This window comes from Scyliorhinus canicula, chromosome 15 (genome assembly GCF_902713615.1).
Source record: "Scyliorhinus canicula chromosome 15, sScyCan1.1, whole genome shotgun sequence".
Classification (NCBI taxonomy): Eukaryota; Metazoa; Chordata; class Chondrichthyes; order Carcharhiniformes; family Scyliorhinidae; genus Scyliorhinus; species Scyliorhinus canicula.
Window position 1 is genome coordinate 41,399,519 of NC_052160.1, and position 23,773 is coordinate 41,423,291.

Sequence of the window (23,773 nt, forward strand, 5' to 3'; positions counted from 1 at the left end):
TTCTTATAGCCTCAGTTCATCAAAACATAGCCACTAATTTTATCTTGATTCCAGCACCGGATGTTGAAGTAAAATTCTACCACAAGCGCTTGCAGCCTGTACAAACCACAGCCATGAACACTTTGTGACTTAGGTATTTAATTCAACTTATTACAGAACCACGCACACTTATTCTTCCTTAGTTCTCATGAGGGTGTGGAAGTAACCTCTTCCGCTTGATCAACATGGTCCTTTGGTCAGCCTCAGTGGACCATGAGACGAGCCTCTTTACTTCCCTTCTTGGGTCTTCTCTGGAGCAAGTCGGAATGGGCAAGCTGCCACGGGTGGGAGGCAGTGGGGAGATGTGCAATGGCATCATTACACCACGCTACACTGCGCTACCCAAAATTCACTCCTCTCTGGAACATACCTTAAACGTTCAGTTCTTCCCTTCGCTCTTGGAGATGTTGACTGCATATTAGGTGCTGGGACAACTCAAAGAATCGTTTTCAATTATGTGAGCAGAATAGGAAGCATGAACAGGCCATCAAGTTGATCCTGGTCCCATCCTCCCAATCACACACAATCTTCAGCTTCGGGGAGGGGGTTATAGGGTTATGTGTCTCTGGATAGCAATCAAAGCCTTATTCCATTTCTCCCTTCCTACCAGCATTCCAATCACCAACCCAACTGACAGCACAAGTAAAATACAAAAGTGGGACAGAAAGTCAGGACTGAAAACCATCAAAAGATCCCCCCCCACATAAACCTTTCTAAAAGAGCACGTCTTCAGCATAAAGCATCTTAGCAGTTGATTGAGAGCCAATCCAAAATTAGGACAGTCCTCATGCAACAGAATGAAAGACAGATTTTGTCAGTATGTAGTGTACTTGTACTATTGTTTTGTGAGCAGGACTGTCGGTCATTAACGGATGTTCCTCATGGCTGTGATCGCGCTGGTCAATCTTCGGGGGAATCCCTTCGCTGCTTGCCTAAACTCTTCGGGCTTCGCTTTCAAGGCAGTCACAATCTGCTGCAGAGTCCGGGATGGCTGTAAACCAAGAGCATCCATGACATTGCTGAGGTAATCTGGGAACAGAAGAAATGCAACATTCCTTTAAGTAAGAAAACTTCATTATAGAATTCACCAAACAGCACCTTCCATTTATATAGTGCATTTTGCAGAACAGAATCGAGATTGGAAACAGGAGAGGATTCTTCATTTAGGTCACATTAACTGTGGGTTTTTAAAGCTTATATGTGTATAGGAGATAGAGACAAGGCGAGTGTGGTGGCTTGAGACGTACACTGGAGGTTCCCAATAGTTAACAAAAGGGTTTATAGATGAAAGGCAAAGGCAGTAACGTAACAGGCATAGAACACTATCCAACAGGTTTTAACACTTCAGCTTCCTGATCCACACTGCCCGGGGTCCTGCTCCAGGGGCCCCACGCAAACTCCACATTGGCCAGCGTTCACGCACTCATGCCCAATTGGCCTAGAGCTGGTCACACGGTCTGTGGAATCTATCCTCTGAAACAGACCATGTTACCACATCCGTCCCTCCTTAAGTACCTTATTACAACTACCCCAGAAACTACATACAGAAATTACAAATGTTAACAGAGACAACAGGGAAAATACTCCATCAAAAAAATCAATTGTCCAGAAACGTCTGGATCCTCCTGGACCTCCGTAGCCCTGCAAGAGGCTTGGCACTATTTTGGAAGATCGAGTGGTCTACGGTCAGTGCCACCTCAGGATGCACCACTTCAACGACAGGCGAAGTGGCCTCACCGGCCTCTACAGGCTCAGCTGGTTGAGCAGAAACAAGAGTCCTTGGCTGCCCTTCAGTTGACGGAGTTACAGGGTTATTCACAATGGATTGGATGTGTTTATTGTCACGTGTACAGAGGTACAGTGAAAGGTATTTTTCTGCAAGCAGTTCAACAGATCATTAAGTACATGGGAAGAAAAGGGAATAAAAGAAAATACATAATAGGGCAACACAAGGTATACAATGTAACTACATAAGCACCGGCATCGGATGAAACATACAGGGTGTAGTGCTAATGAGGTCAGTCCATAAGAGGGTCATTTAGGAGTCTGGTAACAGTGGGGAAGAAGCTGTTTTTGACTCTGTTCGTATGTTTTCTCAGACTTCTGTATCTCCTGCCCGATGGAAGAAGTTGGAAGAGTGAGTAAGCCGGGTGGGAAGGGTCTTTTATTATGCTGTCCGCTTTCCCCAGGCAGCGGGAGGTGTAGATGGAGTCAATGGATGGGAGGTGTTCACGACTCTCTGCAGTTTCTTGCGGTCCTGGGCCGAGCAGTTGCCATACCAGGCTGTGATGCAGCCAGATAGAATGCTTTCTATGGTGCACCTGTAAAAGTTGGTAAGGGTTAATGTGGACATGCCGAATTTCCTTAGTTTCCTGAGAAGTATAGGTGCTGTGGTTCTTTCTTGGTGGTAGCGTCGACATGGGTGGACCAGGACAGATTTATGGAGATGTGCATCCCTAGGAATTTGAAACTGCTAACCATCTCCACCTCGGCCCCGTTGATACTGACAGGGGTGTGTACAGTACTTTGCTTCCTGAAGTCAATGACCAGCTCTTTAGTTTTGCTGGCATTGAGGGAGAGATTGTTGTCGCTGCACCACTCCACTAGGTTCTCTATCTCCCTCCCGTATTCTGACTCGTCGTTATTCGGGATCCGGACGATTATGGTCGTATCGTCAGCAAACTTGTAGATGGAGTTGGAACCAAGTTTTACCATGCAGTCATGTGTGTACAGGGAGTAGAGTAGGGGGCTAGGTATGCAGCCTTGCGGGGCCCCGGTATTGAGGACTATTGTGGAGGAGGTGTTGTTCATTCTTACTGATTGTGGTCTGTTGGTCAGAAAATTGAGGATCCATTTGCTGAGTGGGGAGCCAAGTCCTAGGTTTTGGAGCTTTGTTACGAGTTTGGCTGGGATTATGGTGTTGAAGGCGGAGCTGTAGTCAATAAATAGGAGTCTGATGTAGGAGTCCTTGTTGTCGAGATGCTCTAGGGATGTGTGTAGGGCCAGGGAAATGGCGTCTGCTGTGGACTGGTTGTGACAGTATGCGAATTGCAGTGGATCAAGGCGCTCTGGGAGTATGGATCTGATGCGTTTCATGATCAACCTCTCAAAGCACTTCATTACAACTGAAGTCAGGGCCTTGAGGCACATTGCCTGGTTCTTCTTTGGCACCGGTACGATGGCGGTCTTCTTGAAGCAGGTGGGGACCTCGGAGTGAAATAGGGACAGGTTAAAGATGTCCGTGAACACCTCTGCCAGCTGGTCCGTGCAGGCTCTGAGTGCACGACCAGTGATCCCGACGGGCCCGTCGCCTTCCGAGGGTTCACTTTCAGGAAGTTAGATCTGACTTCATAATGCTTGCTGGACTTGCCGACTCCTGTTGGGGATCGCCAGTCTTCAACTCCTCAAGTGGTCGATATGCTTTCTGATGGTCTTCACTGACCGCATATGATACATGCCTTGACTGGGCCACAACCCGTCCTTCTAACCAAGGCGAACCTGAGGCGAAATTACAGACCAAACCTGGTCTCCCACACAGAATGACCTGTCACCCCTCTGCTGTGATGGTCGACTCTTCTGGGAGGTTTGGTATGCCTTCACCCTCCCCGCCAAATTTGGAAATATGAGATCTAATCGGGTTCTCAACTGATAGCCCATGAGCAGCTCAGCTGCTGTGACCCCCATGGTTCAATGAGGGGTTGAGTTGTACAACAAATAATTACATGGCAGTCTTGAAAGTTTGGACGGCCCTCCCAGCCAGACTGTTCGTTGCGGCATGGTAGGAGGCTGTCCTCATATGGCGTATGCCATTGGCCCACACAAAAACCTGGAAATCATCCCCGGTGAAGGGGGTGCCGTTGCCCGAAACAATTGACTCGGGAAACCCTTGAATGATGAACACTCGGCGCAGGGCATCCACTAGCACCAAAAATATCTTGCCCATAAACGGGCCTGCATAATCAACGTGGACCCTCGTCCACTGGCAACCTGGTCATTCCAAAAGGTGGCGGAAGACGGCAAAGATTTCTGCATTTGGCAAGGGTGGCACTGTTGTACTAGTTCTTCAATGGCTTAATGTATGTCAGGCCACCAGACGGTAACTCCGAACCAGCATCTTTATCCTGGTCTGCCCTAGTTCTGCGCTGTGCCTGTTGATCCCATTGCAAACCTCAAGGCCGAGCCTGGGTGGGCGCCACATAACTCCTGAAGGAGGGGCCCCCTGGCCTGAGGTGGAACAACCACCCATGATCCCCTTGGAATCACACCATCTTAACATGTCAACTCATCCTGACGAGTAAAGCAGGGCCTCAGCTGTTTGGATTTCTCATAACGCCAGCCAGACTGTATCAATCATTTATCCTTTAAGAGAAGTGGGTGTGTTTGGGTCCGGTTACGAATGTGGCCCATGGACACTGGCAGAGTGACTAGGACGTTTAAAGCTAGAATGATCTCCTGGGGTACAGGCGATGGTGGAATCCTTTTGGGTAGGGGTAGGCAACTTTATGCATTAGCAATTTGTGCCCCAAGCCAGTGCTGAAAAGCATAGTTGTGGGCCACCAACAACAAAGCCCAATGCTGCACCCGCGAATGGTACTAATTGAATGGCTGTTTCAAAAAACTGGCACAGACAAGATGGACCAAATGGCCTCCTTCTGTGCTGTATGATTCTATCACTGACCATAACAGTCTCAATAAAACACACAAATGTCTTCCCTGTATACGTTCCACTTACCGATATCTGTGGCGAGCTGTTTGGTTGTGTGTGGTGTGAGCTCTGGGGTCTGTAGAATGGATTCACAGTAAGTATGCATTGTCGCCCTGGCAATAGAGCCCAGCCAGTAATCAGCCATGTTGTCTAACTCTGGCAGCTCATCGCCTATCAGGGATTACAAGCATACAAAGTGTCAAATAGCATCCGTAAGTGAATACAAACTGAAAATCCACGTACTTCCATCACTGCCCCATAACTTATCTAACAGCCCTCATCAGTTTCCCACTCACCTATTATCCCACTGACCCATTTGGGCTCCCTGCATACCTCAATATTCTACACTGGCTCCCTGCATACCCTCCTCCAAATCTTAGAGCTATTTGTGCTGAAGCCAGTTTCTTTATACCTCTACAAGATTCTCCATTCAGCTTCCAACTCAGAGTCTGGATTCCCTCCTCTTCCGATCACCCTTGGCCCAACTCTCTCAGACTGAACACTCTGCTTCCCTTCTATAAAAACACTATCTCATCTAACCTTCACTCATCTCTCAGAACATACCCCCCCCCCCAACCGCTCTTACCTTGCTCTGGAGGGTATGGAAGTTTCCCAGAATGCAGTGCCAGCTCCAGTGCTGGATCCTCCTGTGTTACAAAGGGCTCCAGGTGCAGAGGTAGGGACATGATGTACTGGCCAATCTGGAAATAACAGATATCACCAGTAAACAATTAGATGGCACAGTGGTTAGCACTGCTGCCTCACAGTGCCAGATACCTGGGGCATTTATGCATGTTTTGCGTGTTTCTATCCCACAATTTCCCATATATCAGGGACTCTCGATGAGGTCCTGGGGAAATGGTCACATGAAGTAGAGGGTAGCTGCTTCCCTCACAGTAGAATTGTCCACCCGAGACCATTCTGGCAACTCCCTTCAAAGCTCTATTTCCAAAGTGCACTATCTACGTGAAGTACTGTAGCAACTTGCCAAGACTTCTTCAACAGCACTTCCCAAACCCGTGACCTCCACCACTTAGTACCAGAGTGTATGGGAACGCCATTACCTCCAGGTTCCCTTCTAAGTCACACATACCATCCTGACTTTCAAATATGGTGGCCATTCCTTCATTGTTGCTGGGTCAGAATTCTGGTAATCCCCACCAACAGTACTGTAGGCGTATCTTCACCACACAGTTCTAGGCAGCAGCTCACCAACACTTTCTCAACACCAATCAAAAATGGGTAGTAAATGTTAGCCTTGCCTGTAACACCCACATAGTAAAGATATTTATTTGTGATCACTCACCTGGTCAGAGTGGGTGCAGAAACAAGGGAAAAATTACACATACCAGTTGTAACAAAGACAAAACTGCTTCTCAAGAAAACAAGACACTTACATTGCTGATGTATTCAAGAGGAGCAAGGCTAAATGTTGGGAGATCCTCAGTTAGTGTCTCTCCCATTGTTCCCGTATTCCAGATCTTTTCAGGAAGGAAGGGAAATCACAGGGATTAGTGTACATGTGATAGAGAAACTGACAATCATGGAACCAACATAAACATCTGTATTTGTGCCAAGTTCCTTTTCATCCGCATTGTAATTTCCCAATCTTGACCACTCGTCCCCACAGACATTCCCCCATCAACCACAGCTGATTGCCCCCCTCCTCTCAATCACCACCAAATACCTCATCCTATAAAGCTGAGTGAGGGAGGGATAAGCTCCAATGAGCTGAAAACCAAACCCTCTCTCCCAACTCACCTCCATTCTGGGCACCTGTGTGAGCTGCTGCTTGATGCGGAGGAACACAGAGTCGAAGGCAAGCTGATGTGCCTGTTGGTTAAGCCGGGTCAGTGCTGCGCGAGCTTCCGACAACAAGTTATTGTTCCCTGTTCCCTTTTCCTACAAAGCAGAAGGAAGGAATTTTAGCGAGGAACCCTTAACACAGGGTCTCATTATATCTGACGTTTGGAAGAGTTTCGACTTGCCCCCCTCTCAGTTTTCTCTCCTGTTCTGTAGTAAGGAATGAAATCTTACCTTCAACATATAAAGCATCTCCATCAGACTGGCATATTCACTTGGATTTGCCTTCAGTAAATAATTATACTCTTGCCAAGGATTCTTGATGGAGGTTTTTTTGTCGGAGAAGCTGGTTTCTTGTATACCTGTTAGACTGTGCGGACTGTATGATTCAGACAAATACTTCCCTGCAGTAGATAATATCCTGCAAGAGGGATCCCAAAGGATTGAAAAGCTGCTCACAATTCAGCTTAAACATGGCAAGGCATTTGTAAAGTCGAAAATAGTATCTCAATAGGTCTCTCCCCAATACATAGACTATTACTGTACTAAACAATGCCATTATACTATCGCTGCATTAATCACCTTCTTCCTCATGCTCATTATAGTTTGTTTCTTCAAACAGGTCTCGAATCCTCTGTACAAGAATTTATAGACTGCTTCAACAATGGTCAAAGAAAATTCCACATTTTAACCACACTCTTTACTACCTCCCAATGAATTCATGCCTGTGAGTCTTTCAGTCGCTGATCAGTGGAATTTCCCTACCTGAAGCGCTTAGGTTGGGTGGGAACACACATTTGCAGAAAGCAGTCACCGTCTGCCTTAGGCACTTGCACTTTTGGGGTGGAATTCTTCCAAGCCCTCATCGGTGGGCTTGATGATAGACGTGGGGGAAGAATATGGAGAAGGCCCAGAAATCAGAATTACGCTGCTGTGAATTTACAGCCGGATCTTTCGTTGGTGCCTGCCATGGTGGGTCAGGGAACCCACCAGAGACTGGCATGAACCTCATTTGCATCCATTAATGCAAATGAAGGCCTGATCCCCCCCATGCAGACGTCGGACCTCACCCGAACAATGTCTGGGGCTGCCTCCAAAGCTCAGGGTGGAGACTGCCGGCAACCCTGGACCACCACAGCAGTGGGTTGAGGGAGCATGTGGGTGGACCTTCCAAATTTGGTGTCCTGGGGTCCATCTCCCAGCCTCAGAGTGTTCCTGGAGATCCATCTTCAATGTGAGGAGGTCAACCTTCTTTCTTCAATAGTGATGTTGGGCGCCTTTGTGGTATGGCACCCAGGCGTGACGGCAAACTATGCACCATCCCCCGCATGCCCCATCATTGAATACAGTGCATTACACCCGGGTGAATAATTAGCATGGTTGGGGCTAGAAGATTTGGTGTGTTTTCCCCTCCAGCGTCCGCAGTGGGAATCATTCCACATTCCTGCCCCCGCCACAGCACTTATTCTCAAAATAGGAGAATTCCGCCCCTGGATGCTAATGCTGCCGGGTATTAAGAGTCCTTTCCTCAAGGACTCAAAGCAGTGAATGGCCAACCTCTACAGACCAGGAAAGCAGAGCGTGGGCTGACCTCAGCTGAAGTGGCCAAGGGGATACAACCCAGCTGTGCTGCCCCTCGGCTAACAGGCAGCCAATACTCATCATCAAGTTTAACCCTTGCATAACTGTCACTTGGGCAAGGTATAGAAAGGGGACCAGACCTTGAGGAAATGTACCCCAGCAAGTACTCAATGCCACAAGAGGAAGGGAGAAAAATGGCAAGAAAATGTCAACATTGCTTAAAGACTGGAAGCATAATTCTGGAATGGCTGCATTTAGTTTTAAGCTGTGAACCAGCCACCAGCCTTAAAAACCTTTCCCCTTCCAAGATGTTTCCTTCATTTTGATGCCTAGCATTGAGCTTCTCCTGGCTAGCATACTGTTTCCCAATAACCCAAATCGACACGCTCAGCCATCCGTACCCCACTGTAACCAGCTGCGCAGGCATCCTACCCACTTTATGGCCTTAAAACCACTTCGCACATAGCTAGCCTCACTGGAGGAATATTCAACTTCCCTCCAATCCCCAGCCCCATTCGGCAGACTCACAGGTTTCCTACTCCATCTTCGCAAGTAGCCCCATTATGCTATCAATCCTTCAGTTGGCTCTAATAGAAGCATGTGTGTGGTATTTGGAGCTAACCTGTTGGACAGCTGCTGCTCGTAGTCCCCACACTGCCGTAATAGTTCACCGCAGGTTGCTATAATTCTGAAAATAAAATAGTGCACAATTAGAGAATGAAAAAGAATCTAATAGTCAGTCATAGCAGTCATAACAAACTGAGAACTTTGGTCAAAATTTAAACAAATAGGGCGACAGGTTGGCGCAGTGGATAGCACTGCGGCCTCACAGCCCGGGTTCGATCCCGGCCCAGGGTCACTGTCCGTGTGGAGTTTGCACATTCTCCACGTGTCTGCGTGGGTCTCACCCCACAACCCAAAGACGTACAGGGTAGGTGTATTGACCACGCTAAATTGTCCCTTTATGAGGAGAAAAAAAGAATTTGGCGCTTTATTTATTTTTAAAAACTGAAATGAATGAAAGCCAGGACACACAGAACCTATCGACAGCCCTCCATCTATTTCCAATTCCATAACATCGCCTCTCTGTCCCTGTCTCATCTAAGCCTTTTATATTATTTCTAAAATACTCCTGGTCTGCTCTCACATCCTCCTCTCTGTAAATTTGACATCACCCAAATATCCGTGGCCCATGTCCTTATTTGCGGCAAGTTCAGTTCATAGAATTTATTTACAGCGGAGAAGGAGGAGGCCTTCGAGTCGGCACAGGCCGTGGGAAAGAGCACCCAATCAAGCCCAAGCCGCCCCCCCAATCCCCATAACCCCTCCTAACATTTTGATTTGGACACAAAGGGGCAATTTATCATGGCCAACCCACCTAACCTGCACTTCCTTGGACTGTGGGAGGAAACCAAAGCATCCGGAGGAAACCCATGCAGACACGGGGAGAAAGTGCAAACTACACACAGACAGTCACCCGAGGCAGGAATTGAACCCAGGTTCCGGGAGCTGTGAGGTAGCGGTGCTAACCACTGTGCCACCATGCCGCCCAGTTCACCCATCACCCCTGTGATCGCTGACCTACATTGTTTCCTTGCCAAGCAGCGCCACGAAAAATTCTCATCTTGTTTTCAAATCTCTCCATGGTCATTCCCCATCTCTCTCTCTAGTCTCCTCCAGTCAGACAACCTCCCATATATCTGCACCTTTACTCATTCTGATCTCGAGAATTCACAACTTTAATTTAATTTGACAGCCGTGAATTCAGCTGCCTAGACCCTAAGCTCTGGAATTTCCACCTTAACCTTTCCCTTTTTTTAAAATATAAATTTAGAGTGCCCAATTCATTTTTACAATTAAAGGGCAATTTAGCGTGGCCAATCCACCAACCCTGCACATCTTTGGGTTGTGGGGGCGAAACCCACGCAGACACGGGGAGAACATGCAAACTCCACACAGACAGTGACCCAGAGCCGGGATCGAACCCGGGTCCTCAGTGCCATAGGCAGCAATGCTAACCACTGTGCCACCGTGCTGCCCTATGATTCATTATGTTAATGGTACTGTATAAATACAATCTGCTGTTGTCAAAAGAAGGATTGCCAAGAATTCTTGAAGAAGGAGCTTGCGGTTACTGGCCTGACTGAACTCAAACATCACCACCGCTAAACACAGCAGCTTCCGAGGGTAGCACGGTGGCGCAGTGGTTAACACTGGGCCTCCGGCACTGAGGACCCGGGTTCGAATCCCGGCCCTGGGTCACTATCCGTGTGGAGTTTGCACATTCTCCCCATGTCTGCGTGGGTCTCACCCCCACAACCCAAAGATGTGCAGGGTAGGTGGATTGGCCAAACTAAATTTTTTTTTCTTTTTAAAAATAAATTTAGAGTACCCAATTAATTTTTTCCAATTAAGGGGCAATTTAGCGTATTCAATCCACCTACCTTGCACATTTTTGGGTTGTGGGGGCGAAACTCCACACAGACAGTGACCCAGAGCCGGGATCGAACCCGGGACCTCGGCGCCGTGAGGCAACAGGGCTAACCACTGCGCCACCGTGCTGCCCTTGGCCAAACTAAATTGCCCCTTAATTGGAAAAAAAAATAATTGGGGACTCTAAATTTAAAAAAAACACAGCAGCTTCTTTCCTCTCTGATACCGAATGATTATGATGTGGGAAGGGTCAGTCAGTCCTCATTGAAATGCAGGTCTGCTCTCATAGCAACTGTCATTGTAACTCACAGCAAAAAAGAATAGGATGTAGAAAATGTCTGTCCTTGGGAAATCATATTTTAAAACATTTTGCTGACCCTGAAACCAATCAGACAGACAATGTGAGGAGGGGCATGAAAAGACTAGCAGGGGGTGCAGCGGTGAAGAAAGGAACATGTGGACAAGTGTGTGTTACATTGAGGACCGGGTACATTTCCAGGTAAAACAGTATGTTATATTGCCAATCTGGGTGGAGAAGAAGCATATAACTCAGATATATGTGATGTTGGGGGGGAGAATGGTTCTGCTCTGCATTCACTCACTACCCCATCACCTGATAGAGTTTTGGAACGCAGTCCAGTCTTCCTGGAACAAGGATCCATTGGAAATTTCCTCCAGTTTGCATTTCTTGCGAATAGACTGAAGAACGCTGGCGAAGCTGGACACATATCTGGAACAAAGAATTAAAATATGAGCCAGCGTACCGTCCCTAGAGCCAGCATCTTCCTCTCTTGAGAATTTAACTTGATCCAGAATAACCTCCACCACAGAAAAACATGCAACAAATTTAAATGGTTGATATAGATAATGTCCAATTTGAGTGCATCAGATGATTTTCCTGCTACAAGGGCCTGAATTGCAGTACAATAATCTGAATACTTGCTGTATGTATATAAAATATGATTAGGTGGCAACTGAGATTAACAATTTTGTATGTGTAGATGTTATAATGCAAAGTCAGGCAGCAGCGAGGCAACACAGAAAAAGGTGTCAAGTAAAAATTCCTCTGGACTGCTGTCGCATTATCCCACTAATTCTTGAAAGCTTACATGATTGACACACAGTCACCAGGTGGCACAGAAGCCCACGGCCAGCAGGCACCAGGCGGCGCAGCAGGCGGCGCAGCAGGCCGCAGGCACCAGGTGATGCAACGGCCTGCAGTCAGAAAACTGCATCAACGTGTGGGTGCTGGGCCATGCAGCAGCATGCGGCCACTGGATAATCGAAAGGGGGCTCACTTTGAGAAGAGAGATTTCAGTGCTTTGTGTAGGCCACAAACTGCAAGTCCATCAGTTAGTTTGATGCATCTGTCCACTGCCCCATTGGCCAGGCTGAAGAGTTTATTCACTGACTGATTAAGTTCCTGGACACAGTCGATCACCTCTCCACACTCCTGAAGGGAAAAGGCAGACAAAAAGGGAATTATTAACAAATGAAGATGAACATTTAAAATACTAAAGGGCAGGTTAACAAATTCTTTTTTTTTAAATTAATTACTGGACGTGAGCAACACTGCATTTATTTAGGGCAGCACGGTAGCATTGTGGATAGCACAATCGCTTCACAGCTCCAGGGTCCCAGGTTCAATTCCGGCTTGGGTCACGGCCTGTGCGGAGTCTGCACATCCTCCCCGTGTGTGCGTGGGTTTCCTCCGGGTGCTCCGGTTTCCTCCCACAGTCCAAAGATGTGCGGGTTAGGTGGACTGGCCATGATAAATTGCCCTTAGTGTCCAAAATTGCCCTTAGTGTTGGGTGGGGTTACTGAGTTATGGGGATAGGGTGGAGGTGTTGACCTTGGGTAGGGGGTAGGGTGCTCTTTCCAAGAGCGGGTGCAGACCCGATGGGCCGAATGGCCTCCTTCTGCACTGTAAATTCTATGTAATATTGCATCCCAATTTACCTTCAAGAAGGTGGGGATGGGCCATCTTCTTGTACTGATGCAGTGCATCTAGTACACATACAGTGCTGTTAGGGAGGAAATTCAGGATTTTGACCCAGTGTAGGAATAGTGATATAGTTCCAAGTCTGGATGGTGTGTGACTTGGAGGAGATGTTGCAGTGGCAGTGTTCCCATGTATCTGCTACCTTTGTCCTTCAAGGTAATAAAAAGTTTGGAAGATCCTGTTGAAAAAGGCTGGGCAAACTATTGTAGTGAAACCTGAAGGCAGTATATACTGTATCGGTGGTGGAATGTGTTAATGTAAGGTGGTTGATGAGGTGGCAATCAAGTGGGCTGCTTTTGCCTGGATGGTGTCAAACGTCTTGTGTATTGTTGGAGCTGGACATATCTAGGTAAGTGGAGGGTATTCTATTACCCTCCTGACATGCTTTGTAGCTGGTGGACAGGCTCTAGAGAGTCAAGAGGTGAGTTAATCGGGTTTGTAACGTTTCGGCTTGGCCGATTCGGCATGGCTAGTTTGGCGTGGCTAGTTTGGCGTAGCCGATTCAACGGAGGAATTTTTCGGCGGAGGGACGTTTCGGCGTCAAATTAGTTATAGTCGCAAAATGTTTGTGCAGCCCATTTCTTGTATCTTTTCCTTCCAGCCGCCTCAGATATCGTGTTTGTGCACCAAACCGGGTCTCTTAAAGAAAGGCACCAACATTAAACCAGTTCGCCAGTGATCTACACTGCTGTCTGACTTTACACAGCCGGTGTTACTGAAGATATCGTGTTTGTGCACCAAGCCGGGTCTCTTAAAGAAAGCCGGTGTTACTGAAAGTATTGAAGCAGCTGCCCAGTGATCTACACTGCTGTCTGACTTAACACATTGTGTAAAGTCACAATATCTTCAGTAACACCGGCTGTGTAAAGTCAGACCCGGTTTGGTGCACAAACACGATATCTTCAGTAACACCGGCTGTGTAAAGTCACAATATCTTCAGTAACACCGGCTGTGTAAAGTCAGACCCAGTTTGGTGCACAAACACGATATCTGAGGCGGCTGGAAGGAAAAAATACAAGAAATGGGCTGCACAAACATTTTGCGACTATAACTAATTTGACGTCCCTCCGCCGAAAAACTCCTCCGCCGAATCGGCCACGCCGAAACGTCCCATTCCAATCGGCTACGCCGAACTGGCCCCGCCGAATCGGCCACGCCGAAACATCCCATCCCCGAGTTAATCACCACAGAATATAATAATAATCTTTATTGTCACAAGTAGGCTTACATTAACTCTGCAATGAAGTTACGTGAAAAGCCCCCAGTCACCACACTCCGGCGCCTGTTCGGGTACACAGAGGGAGAACTCAATGTCCAATTACCTAATAGCACGTTTTTTGGGACTTGTGGGAGGAAACCGGAGTACACGGAGGAAACCTACGCACACACGGGGAGAACATGCAGACTCCGCACAGACAATGAGTAAAGCCGGGAACTTTTCTGGCCAATTTTATGTTACGAAACAAAAACAGATTATCTAGTCATTACAACATTGCTGTTATGGAAGCTGGCTGTGAGCAAATTGGGTGCCGCACTTCCTGCAAGCCTTCCTTTCATGGCGTGTGTTGAGACCAAGCTCCAGCACACGTTATAATTCCAGGTATTAGACCATGCCATTCTATGGATAGTTTTGCAGAGTACAGATTATACTGATCATGTCCAGTCCTCCTCATTCCACATAATCACTAAAAACAAAATTAAAGCAGTACACATCATACCATAGCCCTTTCTGTCAGATTTTTAAAACTAAGGTTCAGCAATAATTTCACATCAAGACCAGCACCAGTTGCCATGATGCCAAAACTTCCCTTGTCCCAAGTACAGCCCACCCCTGTCCCCAATATAACCCCCTCCCAACTCCATTACAATCTCTTCCACTGTTGTTACATCAGCAGGGTGGCAGACAGTGATCCGGGCAGTATAGTCTGGGTCTTACCAGTTGGATTGCACTGATCTGGATAAGCAGGTTTGACCCTTCTAGGTCTCCGTACTGCAGCTGATAAGGCAGATATGGGCTGTGGATTGCTGCAACCAATTCAGTAACTTTCACCAAATTGGTTTCACCTGCGAATCAATGAAAAGTAACAATTGTTTAAAAGCTTGCTGCAATTTCACAGAATCTGAATGTATTGGTTCATATAAGCTTGAGGCAATAAGTATTTAAATTTTTTGTCCAGTATTTAGAACAAGCTATTGTTTAGGAAAAGAGTAACAAAGTAGTAGATATAAACAATCCAGACTAGAATATAAGAACATAGGAAATAGAAGGCCATTCAGCCCTTCAAGCCTGCACCTTCAAGGCCTTCATGTTGATTGTCTACTTCAATGACATTTTCCTCCACAATCCCTGTATCCTTTGAAGTTTTTAATATATAGAAATCTAACAATCTCAGTCTGGAACGCACTCAACGACTGAGCCTTCACAACGCACTGGGACAAAGAATTCCAAAGATTCACCACCCTCTCAGTGATTTATTCCTCATCTCAGTCCTAAATGGCCTACCTCTAATTCTGAGACTGCGCCCCCTGGTTCTAGACCTCCACAGCTGGGGGAAACATCTACCCTGTCAAGTCTTGTAAGAAATTTGTATGTTTGAATGTAATCACGTCTCATTCTTCTGAACGTCAGAAAATAAATGCTCAGTCTAGTTCATCTTTCTTCATCCATCCCAGGATATTAGTTTGGTGAAACTTTGTTGCACTCTCTCTATGGCAAGTATATGTTTCCTTGGGTAAGGAGACTAAAACTGCACACAATGGGCGAAATTCTCCGACCCCCAGCAGGGTCGGAGAATCGCTTGGGGCCGCCGAGAATCCTGCCCCCGCCGTGGCAGAGATTCTCCGCCACCCGGGAAGTGGTGGTGGCGGGAATCACGCCACTCCGATTGGCGAGGCCCCTGTGGCGATTCTCCGGCCCACGATGGGCCGAAGTCCCGCCGCTGGGAGGCCTCTCCCGCCGCCGAGGTTTGAAACACCTCTGGTGGCGGCGGGATCGGTCCCCTGGGGTCCTTGGGGAGGGGGGGGGCGCGATCGGACCCCGGGGGGTGCCCCCACGGTGGCCAGGCCTGCGATCGGGGTCCTCCGATCAGGGTGCGGGCCTGTGCTCTGGGGGCACTCTTTCTCCTCCGCCGCCGCCACGGCGGAAGCGCAAGAGAAACCCACAGCGCGCATGCGCCGGTGGTGACGTCAGCTGGCCGCTGATGTCACCGCCGGCGCATGCGCGAACCGGCGAAAGCCTTTCGGCCAGCCCCACTGCCAGGCGGCGGGCCTGAAAGGCTGCTGCCGCCGGTTTTTGCGGCAGTCGGCGTGGTGCCAACCGCTCCGGCGCGGGGCTAGCCCCCAAAGGTGCGGAGAATACCGCACCTTTGGGGAGGCCCGACCCCGGAGTGGTTGGCGCCACTCCCCTACGCCGGGACCCCCCGTCCCGCCGGGTAGGGGAGAATCCCACCCAATATGCCAGGGTGTGGTCTCACCAAGGCTCTATATAATTCCAGTAAGACATCTTTACTCCTGTACTCAAAATCTCTTGTAACAAGTAATTACTTGCTGTAACTGCACATTAGCTTTTTGTGACTCATGAATGAGGACACCAGAGTTCCTTTGAAGTTCAACACTTCCCAGCCTTGCACCATTTAAGACATACTCTGCCTTTCTTCCTACCAAAATGGATAATCTTACATTTCTCCACATTGTCTTCCATCCAGTAATTCTTTGCCCACATACCTAGTCTCTCTAAATGCCCTTGAAGTATCTTTACATCCTCCTCACCACTCACACTTCCACCCTGATTTGTGTAATTTGCAAACTTGGAAATATTACATTTAATCCCCACATCTAAATCATTGATTTTAGATTGTGAATAGCTGGGTCCCAAGCACTTATCCTTGCACCCGACGAGTCACCGCCTGCCAACCTGAAAATTACCCATTTATTCCTCCCAGTTTTCTGCCTGTTCACCAGTTGTCAATCCATGTCAGTATATTACTCCCAATCCCAAATGCTCTAATTGTGTTTACAAACCTCTTGTTTGAGACTTCATCAAAAGCTTTCTAAAAATCTTTCTAAAAATCTAAATATACCACATTCACAGGCTCCCCCTTATCTATTTTGCTTGTTAAATCTTCAAAGAACTTCAACAAGTTTGTTAAACACGAATTCTGTTTTATAAGTCCAAGTTGACTCTGCCCAATTCTACCATTACTTTCAAAGTATCCTGTTGTTAAAACCTTTATTATAGATTCCAGCATTTTCCCTATGACTGACATCAATATAACAGGTCTGTTGTTCCCCCGATTTTTTCTCTCCCTCTTTCTTAAAGGGATACATTTGCCACCTTCCAATCTGCAAGAATCATTTCAGAGTCTATAGATTTTTGAATGATAAGCACCAATGCATCTACTATCTCTCCAGCCACCTCCTTCAACACTCTGGGATTAGGACTAGGGGATATATCTATTTTAAGTACCATTAACTTTAGTACTTTTTTTCCTCACGAATATTAGTATCTTGCAGTTCTTCATTTGCACTTGTCGGAGGATTTCAGTATTTTGCTCCATGAAGACAAACATAAAGTATTTGTTTAGTTTCTCTGCTATTTCCTTATTCCCCATTATAAATTCTTCTGACTCCACCTGTGATGGACACGTGTTTGTTTTTGCTAATCTTTTCCATTTTACATATCTTCAGCAGACTTTACAGTCTGTTTTTATGTTTCTCACTAATTTACTCTCACGTTTAGTTGACCACCACACGCAAACCATAATCCTACATGATGGAAGGTTGCCGTTCTGAACCGCCAGAGTGCCAAGAAAGGAAAACATAACTAGCAAACAGGCGGTGGAGAGGGTAGAATTAAGAAATAGAAAAAGATTTAAGAGCACAAGGGGGTTATGTTTAGGACCCTGGTAGAGGCTGTGGTTTTAATAGGAATTTTAACTTCACATAGATTAGGATTAGCACACTAGCACATGCCAGAAGGGCAGAAAGGTTCTAGATTGTATCTGGGATGGTTTTCTGCTGCAATATGTCAAATAACCAACAAAAGAGCATACATTCTGAGATTTAGTGTTGTAGACTGGCACATTCCAAAGCCCAGGTCTACATGCTGAGGGGTGCACTAAAGCTTGGGGCAGCCCCGCAGAGGCGCAATGGGGGAAGATCACTGTACAAGACCCTTCAGCCATAGTGAATAGAGGGGAGGGGATTTGTATAGAACCCCGTTGGGCTGTATGACTTGAATGTATACAGTGAATATTACATGTATCACAATTGCACGGACGCACCTCAAAGTGCAACTTGATCTATAGGGAAAACTTAAACACCTTTGTACCAGTTGTAACGACTGCTTTGAAATGTCTGTAATGTTTCTTTGACTGTATTACATCACCTCAAACTGCAACACGGTGTGTGTAGAAAACCTGAACTGTATTACATCACCTCAAACTGCAACACGGTGTGTGTAGAAAACCTGAACATTATTGCACTTTGTGTGATGGCCATTGTGAAATGTTTGCAATGTTCTTTCAGATATTTTATGAATAAAGTATGTTTTTTCAAAAGAAAAAATCAGGTGAATGCTGTTCCCGTCACCTTGGATCTATTTTGTTTCCTTTGTGGGGATTAAATTTGATAAATGCAAATTACTGCTGATGCTGGATGAAACAAAAACAGGAAATACTGGACAATCCCAGCAAGTCTGACAGCATCTGTGGAGAGAGAAGGGAGCTGACATTTCGAGTCTGGATGACTTGAATTTGAATTGGATTAGGGGCTTGCCCCATCCACTGTACATATTTGCTTTGCAACTCTGAGAAAGGAGAACATTTAAAAAAAAATTAATGTGACGTAAAACTAGTTCATACCCCTTGTTCATACTTGTGAAAAAAGACAGCGATGGACAAATAAGAGACAGCATATAACTAAAAACATACAAAAATGAAAACGGTACAGATCCTAGCAAATGGAAAAACACAAATAACAAAGGGTGCCAAACAATATGAGTTACAAAACATGAGTACAAAGAAAAACTTACAAGGGTATCAAAATTAACATAAAAATTACATTATGAAAAAGTGTGGTCAAGAGCAATGGGGGGGGGGGGGGGAGGCGGCCTTAATAACTGATAATCGGAGGTGACGTTCTTGATCAGCATAAGAAAACAACAGACATGCACATTTACAGTCAAGGAAGTGGACAGCATTTCAGGGCCAGGGACTCACTCAGATCAATGTTTGTAAAAAAATAATGAAGAAGAAAATTAATGCCACTAAAGTCTCCAGGAACAGATAGTTTCCATCCCAGAGTTTAAAAGATGTAGCGGAGAACATTGCAGATGCCTTAACTATAAACTTCTCAGTTTCTCAATCCGGCAACCGTTCCTGCAGATGTCACTCTGCTTTTTAAGAAACGTGGGAGGGGGAATGGAATTATAGACCAGTTGGCTTAACATCTATTGCTGGAAAACTACTGCAGTCTATAATTAAGGATAGGGTGACTAAACATTTTCTTTTTTTATGTATAAATTTAGAGTACCCAATTCATTTTTTTCCAATTAAGGGACAATTTAGCATGGCCAATCCACCTAGCTTGCACATCGCTTGGGTTGTGGGGGTGAAACCCACGCAAACACGGGGAGAATGTGCAAACTCCACATGGACAGTGACCCAGAGCCGAGATCGAACATGGGACCTCAGCGCCGTGAGGCCGCAGTGCTAACTCACTGCGCCACTGTGCTGCCCCACTAAACATTTTCAGCTGATCGAGAGAGCTGGATTTGTAAAGAGTAGGGCATGCTTGATGCATCTGACTGAATTTTTGGAAAAGATGATTAAAGTAGAGAACAGGTGATGTCTATTGAAATTATTTTTTTTAAAATTTAGTTTACCCTATTCAATTTTTCCCCCAATTAAGGGGCAATTTAGCATGGCCAATCCACCTACCTTGCACATCTTTGGGTTGCACGCAAACACGAGGAGAATGTGCAATCTCCACACGGACAGTGACCCAGAGCCGTGATCGAACCTGTGACCTCGGCGCCGTGAGGCAGCAGTGCTAACCACTGCTGCTTTGATATTTTTATGGGCTTCCAGAAAGCATTTTATAAAGTCCTTCATAAGAGACTGTTAGTCAAGGTTAAAGCTCATGGAATTGAAGGCAAATTAATGAACTGGTTATGAAATTGCTGAGGCAGGAGACAGAGGGTAGGCATAATGGACGTACTCTGACAGAATGTGCCTCGTGATGTCCCAGAATACACCATGCAGACATTGACACTGACAACCATGTCCACATTCTCCCCGTGTCTGCATGTGTCTTATCCCACAACCCAAAAGATGTGTAGGGTAGGTGAATTGGCCATGCTAAATTGCTCCTTAATTGAGGGTGAAAAAAGCATTGGGTACTCTAAATTTATTTTTAAAAATTCATTAAAAGTTAACATTGGTAATCAGAAGCATGAAACTACCAGATTATTGTAAAATTCAATTTGGTTCACTAATGCTCTTTTAGAGACTGAAATCTGCTGGCTTTACCCAGTCTGACTTGTCTGTCACTCCAGACCCACACCACCATAGTTGACTCTTTTTTAAAAATATAAATTTAGAGTACCCAAACTTCACAAGGACAGTGACACTGGGCTGGGATCAAACCTGGGTCCTTGGCGCCGTGAGACAGCAGTGCTAACCACTGCGCCATCGCGCTGCTCCAACTTTTAATGTATTGACTGAGTTTTAAATCCTCATTTGCCATAATGGCATTTGAACTTGTCTTGAGATCATTAGTCGAGACCTCTGGATTGCTAGTATAGTAACATAGCCACAATACTAGCGTACTCCAAAACTTAATGTTGTCTGCAAACTTGAATATGGAATGCTGTTCCTTGATCATAGAATTTACACTGATCCAAGTGAGTGTAAAACTTAAACCCCAATATAGATTCCTAAAGAACACACATGTCACATTCAGTGCACTCAGATGCTCAATCTGGATTGATTCTGCAGGAATCTCCATGGTGAAGCTTCACTGCATTTTGTACATGGTACAGCTGCTATGTGGAACAAGACTTGAAGCAGGCAGTTGAAAAAGTTCTCCAGGTGACCAGGTGCATCAGGGATTAAGGAACAGGGGGGTAAATCCACTAGTCCTGCACTGTTAATGGGAGCTGTAGTCAAAGTGTTGGAGTGTTGGAAACAGAGCTATGACAGCCACGGACTAGCCTTCTACCCTGCATTTCCTTCTGGGGGCAGACCAGTGTGAATTTACGGCCGAATACATAGGCAGGATCGATCTACCACACAGGCATAGGTTCTGCTAGTTGTCCTGTTCCTCGGAATTCTTCTGCTCCAAGAGGAGAATTACTCAATGGCCTGTAACTTCCTAGATCCACCGTATCAGATCAGAGTTTTTGGGGGGGGGGGGGGGCTGCTGCTGGAAAGAAGCGCTGGGGAATCCTGGATAATTGCGCTTCGCTGGAAACCATCTGACAAAGTGATTTAAATCTCTACCTTCAAATGATTCTGCCACTAATAGTTACTCTGAAAAGGTTAGGAGGAAATAAACCCATTTCTAACTTCAGTCTAAGTATTTTAAATACCCAGATCAGTCCCCGCATGGGGCAAACCCTCACACTCACGACCCCACAGGAGGTTCCCACCACCCGACTTGTCCTCACCCCCACCCACTTGGATCACTCCCACCATCCCCCAAGTTGTCCATCTCACCACCGTTGTCTAACCGCTCTCCCCCTCCATCCGATATCCGGCCCACCCCAAATCCCCCCCTCCCCCATTCCCGTCATCTGATGACCAGCTCACCCCCAACGCCCCCCAACCGATGTCTGGCCCACCCCCATGTCTCGCATTCGATGTCCAGCCCATCTCCAACCCCCCCCATCCGATGTCCGTCTCACCCCCAATGCCCCCCACCTCCAAAACCCATCCGATGTCCAGCCCATCTCCAACCCCCCCATCCGATGTCCGTCTCACCCCCAATGCCCCCCATCTGAAGTCCGGACCACCTCCAAAACCCATCCGATGTCCAGCCCATCTCCAATGCCCATCTGTTGTCCGGCCCACCCCCAACACTCATGCCATGTCCGGCCCACCCTTAATGCCCATTCATTGTCCGGCCCACCCCCAACACCCATCCGTTGTCCGGCCCACCCCCATCCGATGTCTGGCCCACCCCAACACCCATCCGATGTCCGACCCACCCCCAACACGTATCCGATGTCTGGCCCACCCCCAACGCCCATCCGCTGTCCGGCCCATCTCCAACGCCCATCCGCTGTCCGGCCCACCCCCAACGCCCATCCGATGTCCGGCCCACCCCCAACGCCCATCCGATGTCCTGCCCATCTCCAACACCCATCCGATGTCCGGCCCACCCCCAACGCCCATCCGCTGTCCGGTCCATCTCCAACGCCCATCCGATGTCCGGCCCATCTCCAACACCCATCCGATTTCCGGCCCACCCCCAACACCCATCCAATGTCCGGCCCACCCCCAACGCCCATCCGATCTCCAACACCCATCCGATGTCCGGCCCACCCTCAACACCCATCCAATGTCCGGCCCACCCCCAACGCCCATCCGATGTCCGGCCCATCTCCAACACCCATCCGATGTCCGGCCCACCCCCAACGCCCATCCGATGTCTGGCGCTGCGTGAATCGCACTCAGCCTGAGTTTGGAAGGTTGGGCGAGACAGGCACTGAAGAAATTTAGCACAGGTAAGTGGATGCAAAGTGGCAAACCGACCCGATTGCCACTCCAAGGAAGGTACGGCCCAATATGTTGTCATACATGCATGCCCTCCCTTGCACCCCTGCTATTCCTGTACAATGCCAGATTCAGTGTGCCAACATACCTAGGTGTGGATGCATTGCTGCCTCCAGGCCCTTAGCAAAGTGAACAGTACTGCCATGGAGTTCCAGTAGCATGTGAAGCTTGTCCTCCTGGCTTGCTCTCTCCATTGCTGTGCTGAGGCAGACAGGGATTGATGGAACAATGGCCCCCAGGGTCTGGATCTGTAGCACAGTAACAATCTCGCAGGGGTTTCTGAAGACCTGGTCAACATAAAAGTTTTTTTAGCTACAGTTTTTAACAGTCTCAAAGTACAGAACTAGTTAAAGTTGGAACAAATTTCAGCAAGAATCATAACATTAAAAAGTAATGAAGAGATTTAATTAAATGTTAATACTTCACTTACTACTAGTGAAAATATCAATCGGTTTTGGACCATAAATCCTCACCTTTCATCCAGTGAATTCCATACAAAACCAAAGACTACAGCATGTAATGTATGGGAAGTATCACAGCACAGATACAGGCCATTCAGCCCAAAATGTGTATGCTGGCATTTATGCTTCACACAAGACTCCTGCCACCCCATCAGCATACCCGCTTATTTTTCTCTCTCAATTGTTTATCTAGCTTTCCCTTAAATCTATCTATGCTATTAACCTAAAATACTCCAAGCGGTAGCAAATGTGTTGAGAACACGATGCTTGACACTTTTATAGGTAAAACTATTTGTAGGTAAAACTGGCAGTCGCAGCTCCATGGATAGAATTCTCGCCTGAGTTAGCAGGTCATGTGTTCAAGTCACACTCCAGAGAATTGAACACATAAGCCAGGTTGGGATTGCAGTGCAGTACTGAGGGAGTGTGGCACTCTCAGAGGTGCTGTCTTTCGGATGAGATGCTAAAATGAGACCCCACCTACCTTTTTGAAGAAGAACTGGGTGGTTCACCCTGGTATTCTGGGCTATATCTAACAATACATTTCAATAGTGAGTACACTTCTGAAGTACATAATTTGATGTACAGGCTTGGAGACATTTTGAATGTGTGAAAAACACTATGGGCGGGATTTACTGGCTGTTCACACCGCCTGGATAGTCCAGTCCCACACCAATGCATGGGTTTCCTGGCGACGAGGGGTGCGGTCACTGGCAAACCCTATTGATAATGGCGAGATCGGTCGATCCTGCTGGCGGGCTACCTCCGCCGCCGGAAAATCACGCGGCGGGTTGGTCGGTAAATCCCATCCTGTAAAACTTATATATAAACCTTTTTTTAATAAAAATGTGCAGTATCTAAAATATGAGCCCTTGTGGCACAATTGAAGTGCCTTTACCTCTGAGCCATAAGCTGCAGGTTACAGTCCCACTCCGAGACATGTTATGAATGCACCTTCCGTGGCCAAACAGGT

General features: G+C 47.0%; 1 protein-coding gene across 1 annotated transcript; it reads right to left on the minus strand.

Annotated features, from left to right (window-relative positions):
- Positions 1-19: 19 nt before the first annotated feature.
- LOC119978760 (conserved oligomeric Golgi complex subunit 7-like) lies at positions 20-22,645 on the minus strand. Its single transcript, XM_038820617.1, has 11 exons — positions 22,428-22,645; positions 14,500-14,627; positions 11,860-12,014; positions 11,175-11,291; positions 8,751-8,816; positions 6,782-6,968; positions 6,506-6,646; positions 6,142-6,225; positions 5,331-5,445; positions 4,772-4,915; positions 20-1,068 (listed from the first exon to the last, which is right to left on the minus strand). Exons 1-11 carry the CDS (start codon positions 22,531-22,533, stop codon positions 905-907), a joined length of 1,407 nt encoding a protein of 468 aa, XP_038676545.1. The 5' UTR covers positions 22,534-22,645; the 3' UTR covers positions 20-904.
- Positions 22,646-23,773: the final 1,128 nt, after the last annotated feature.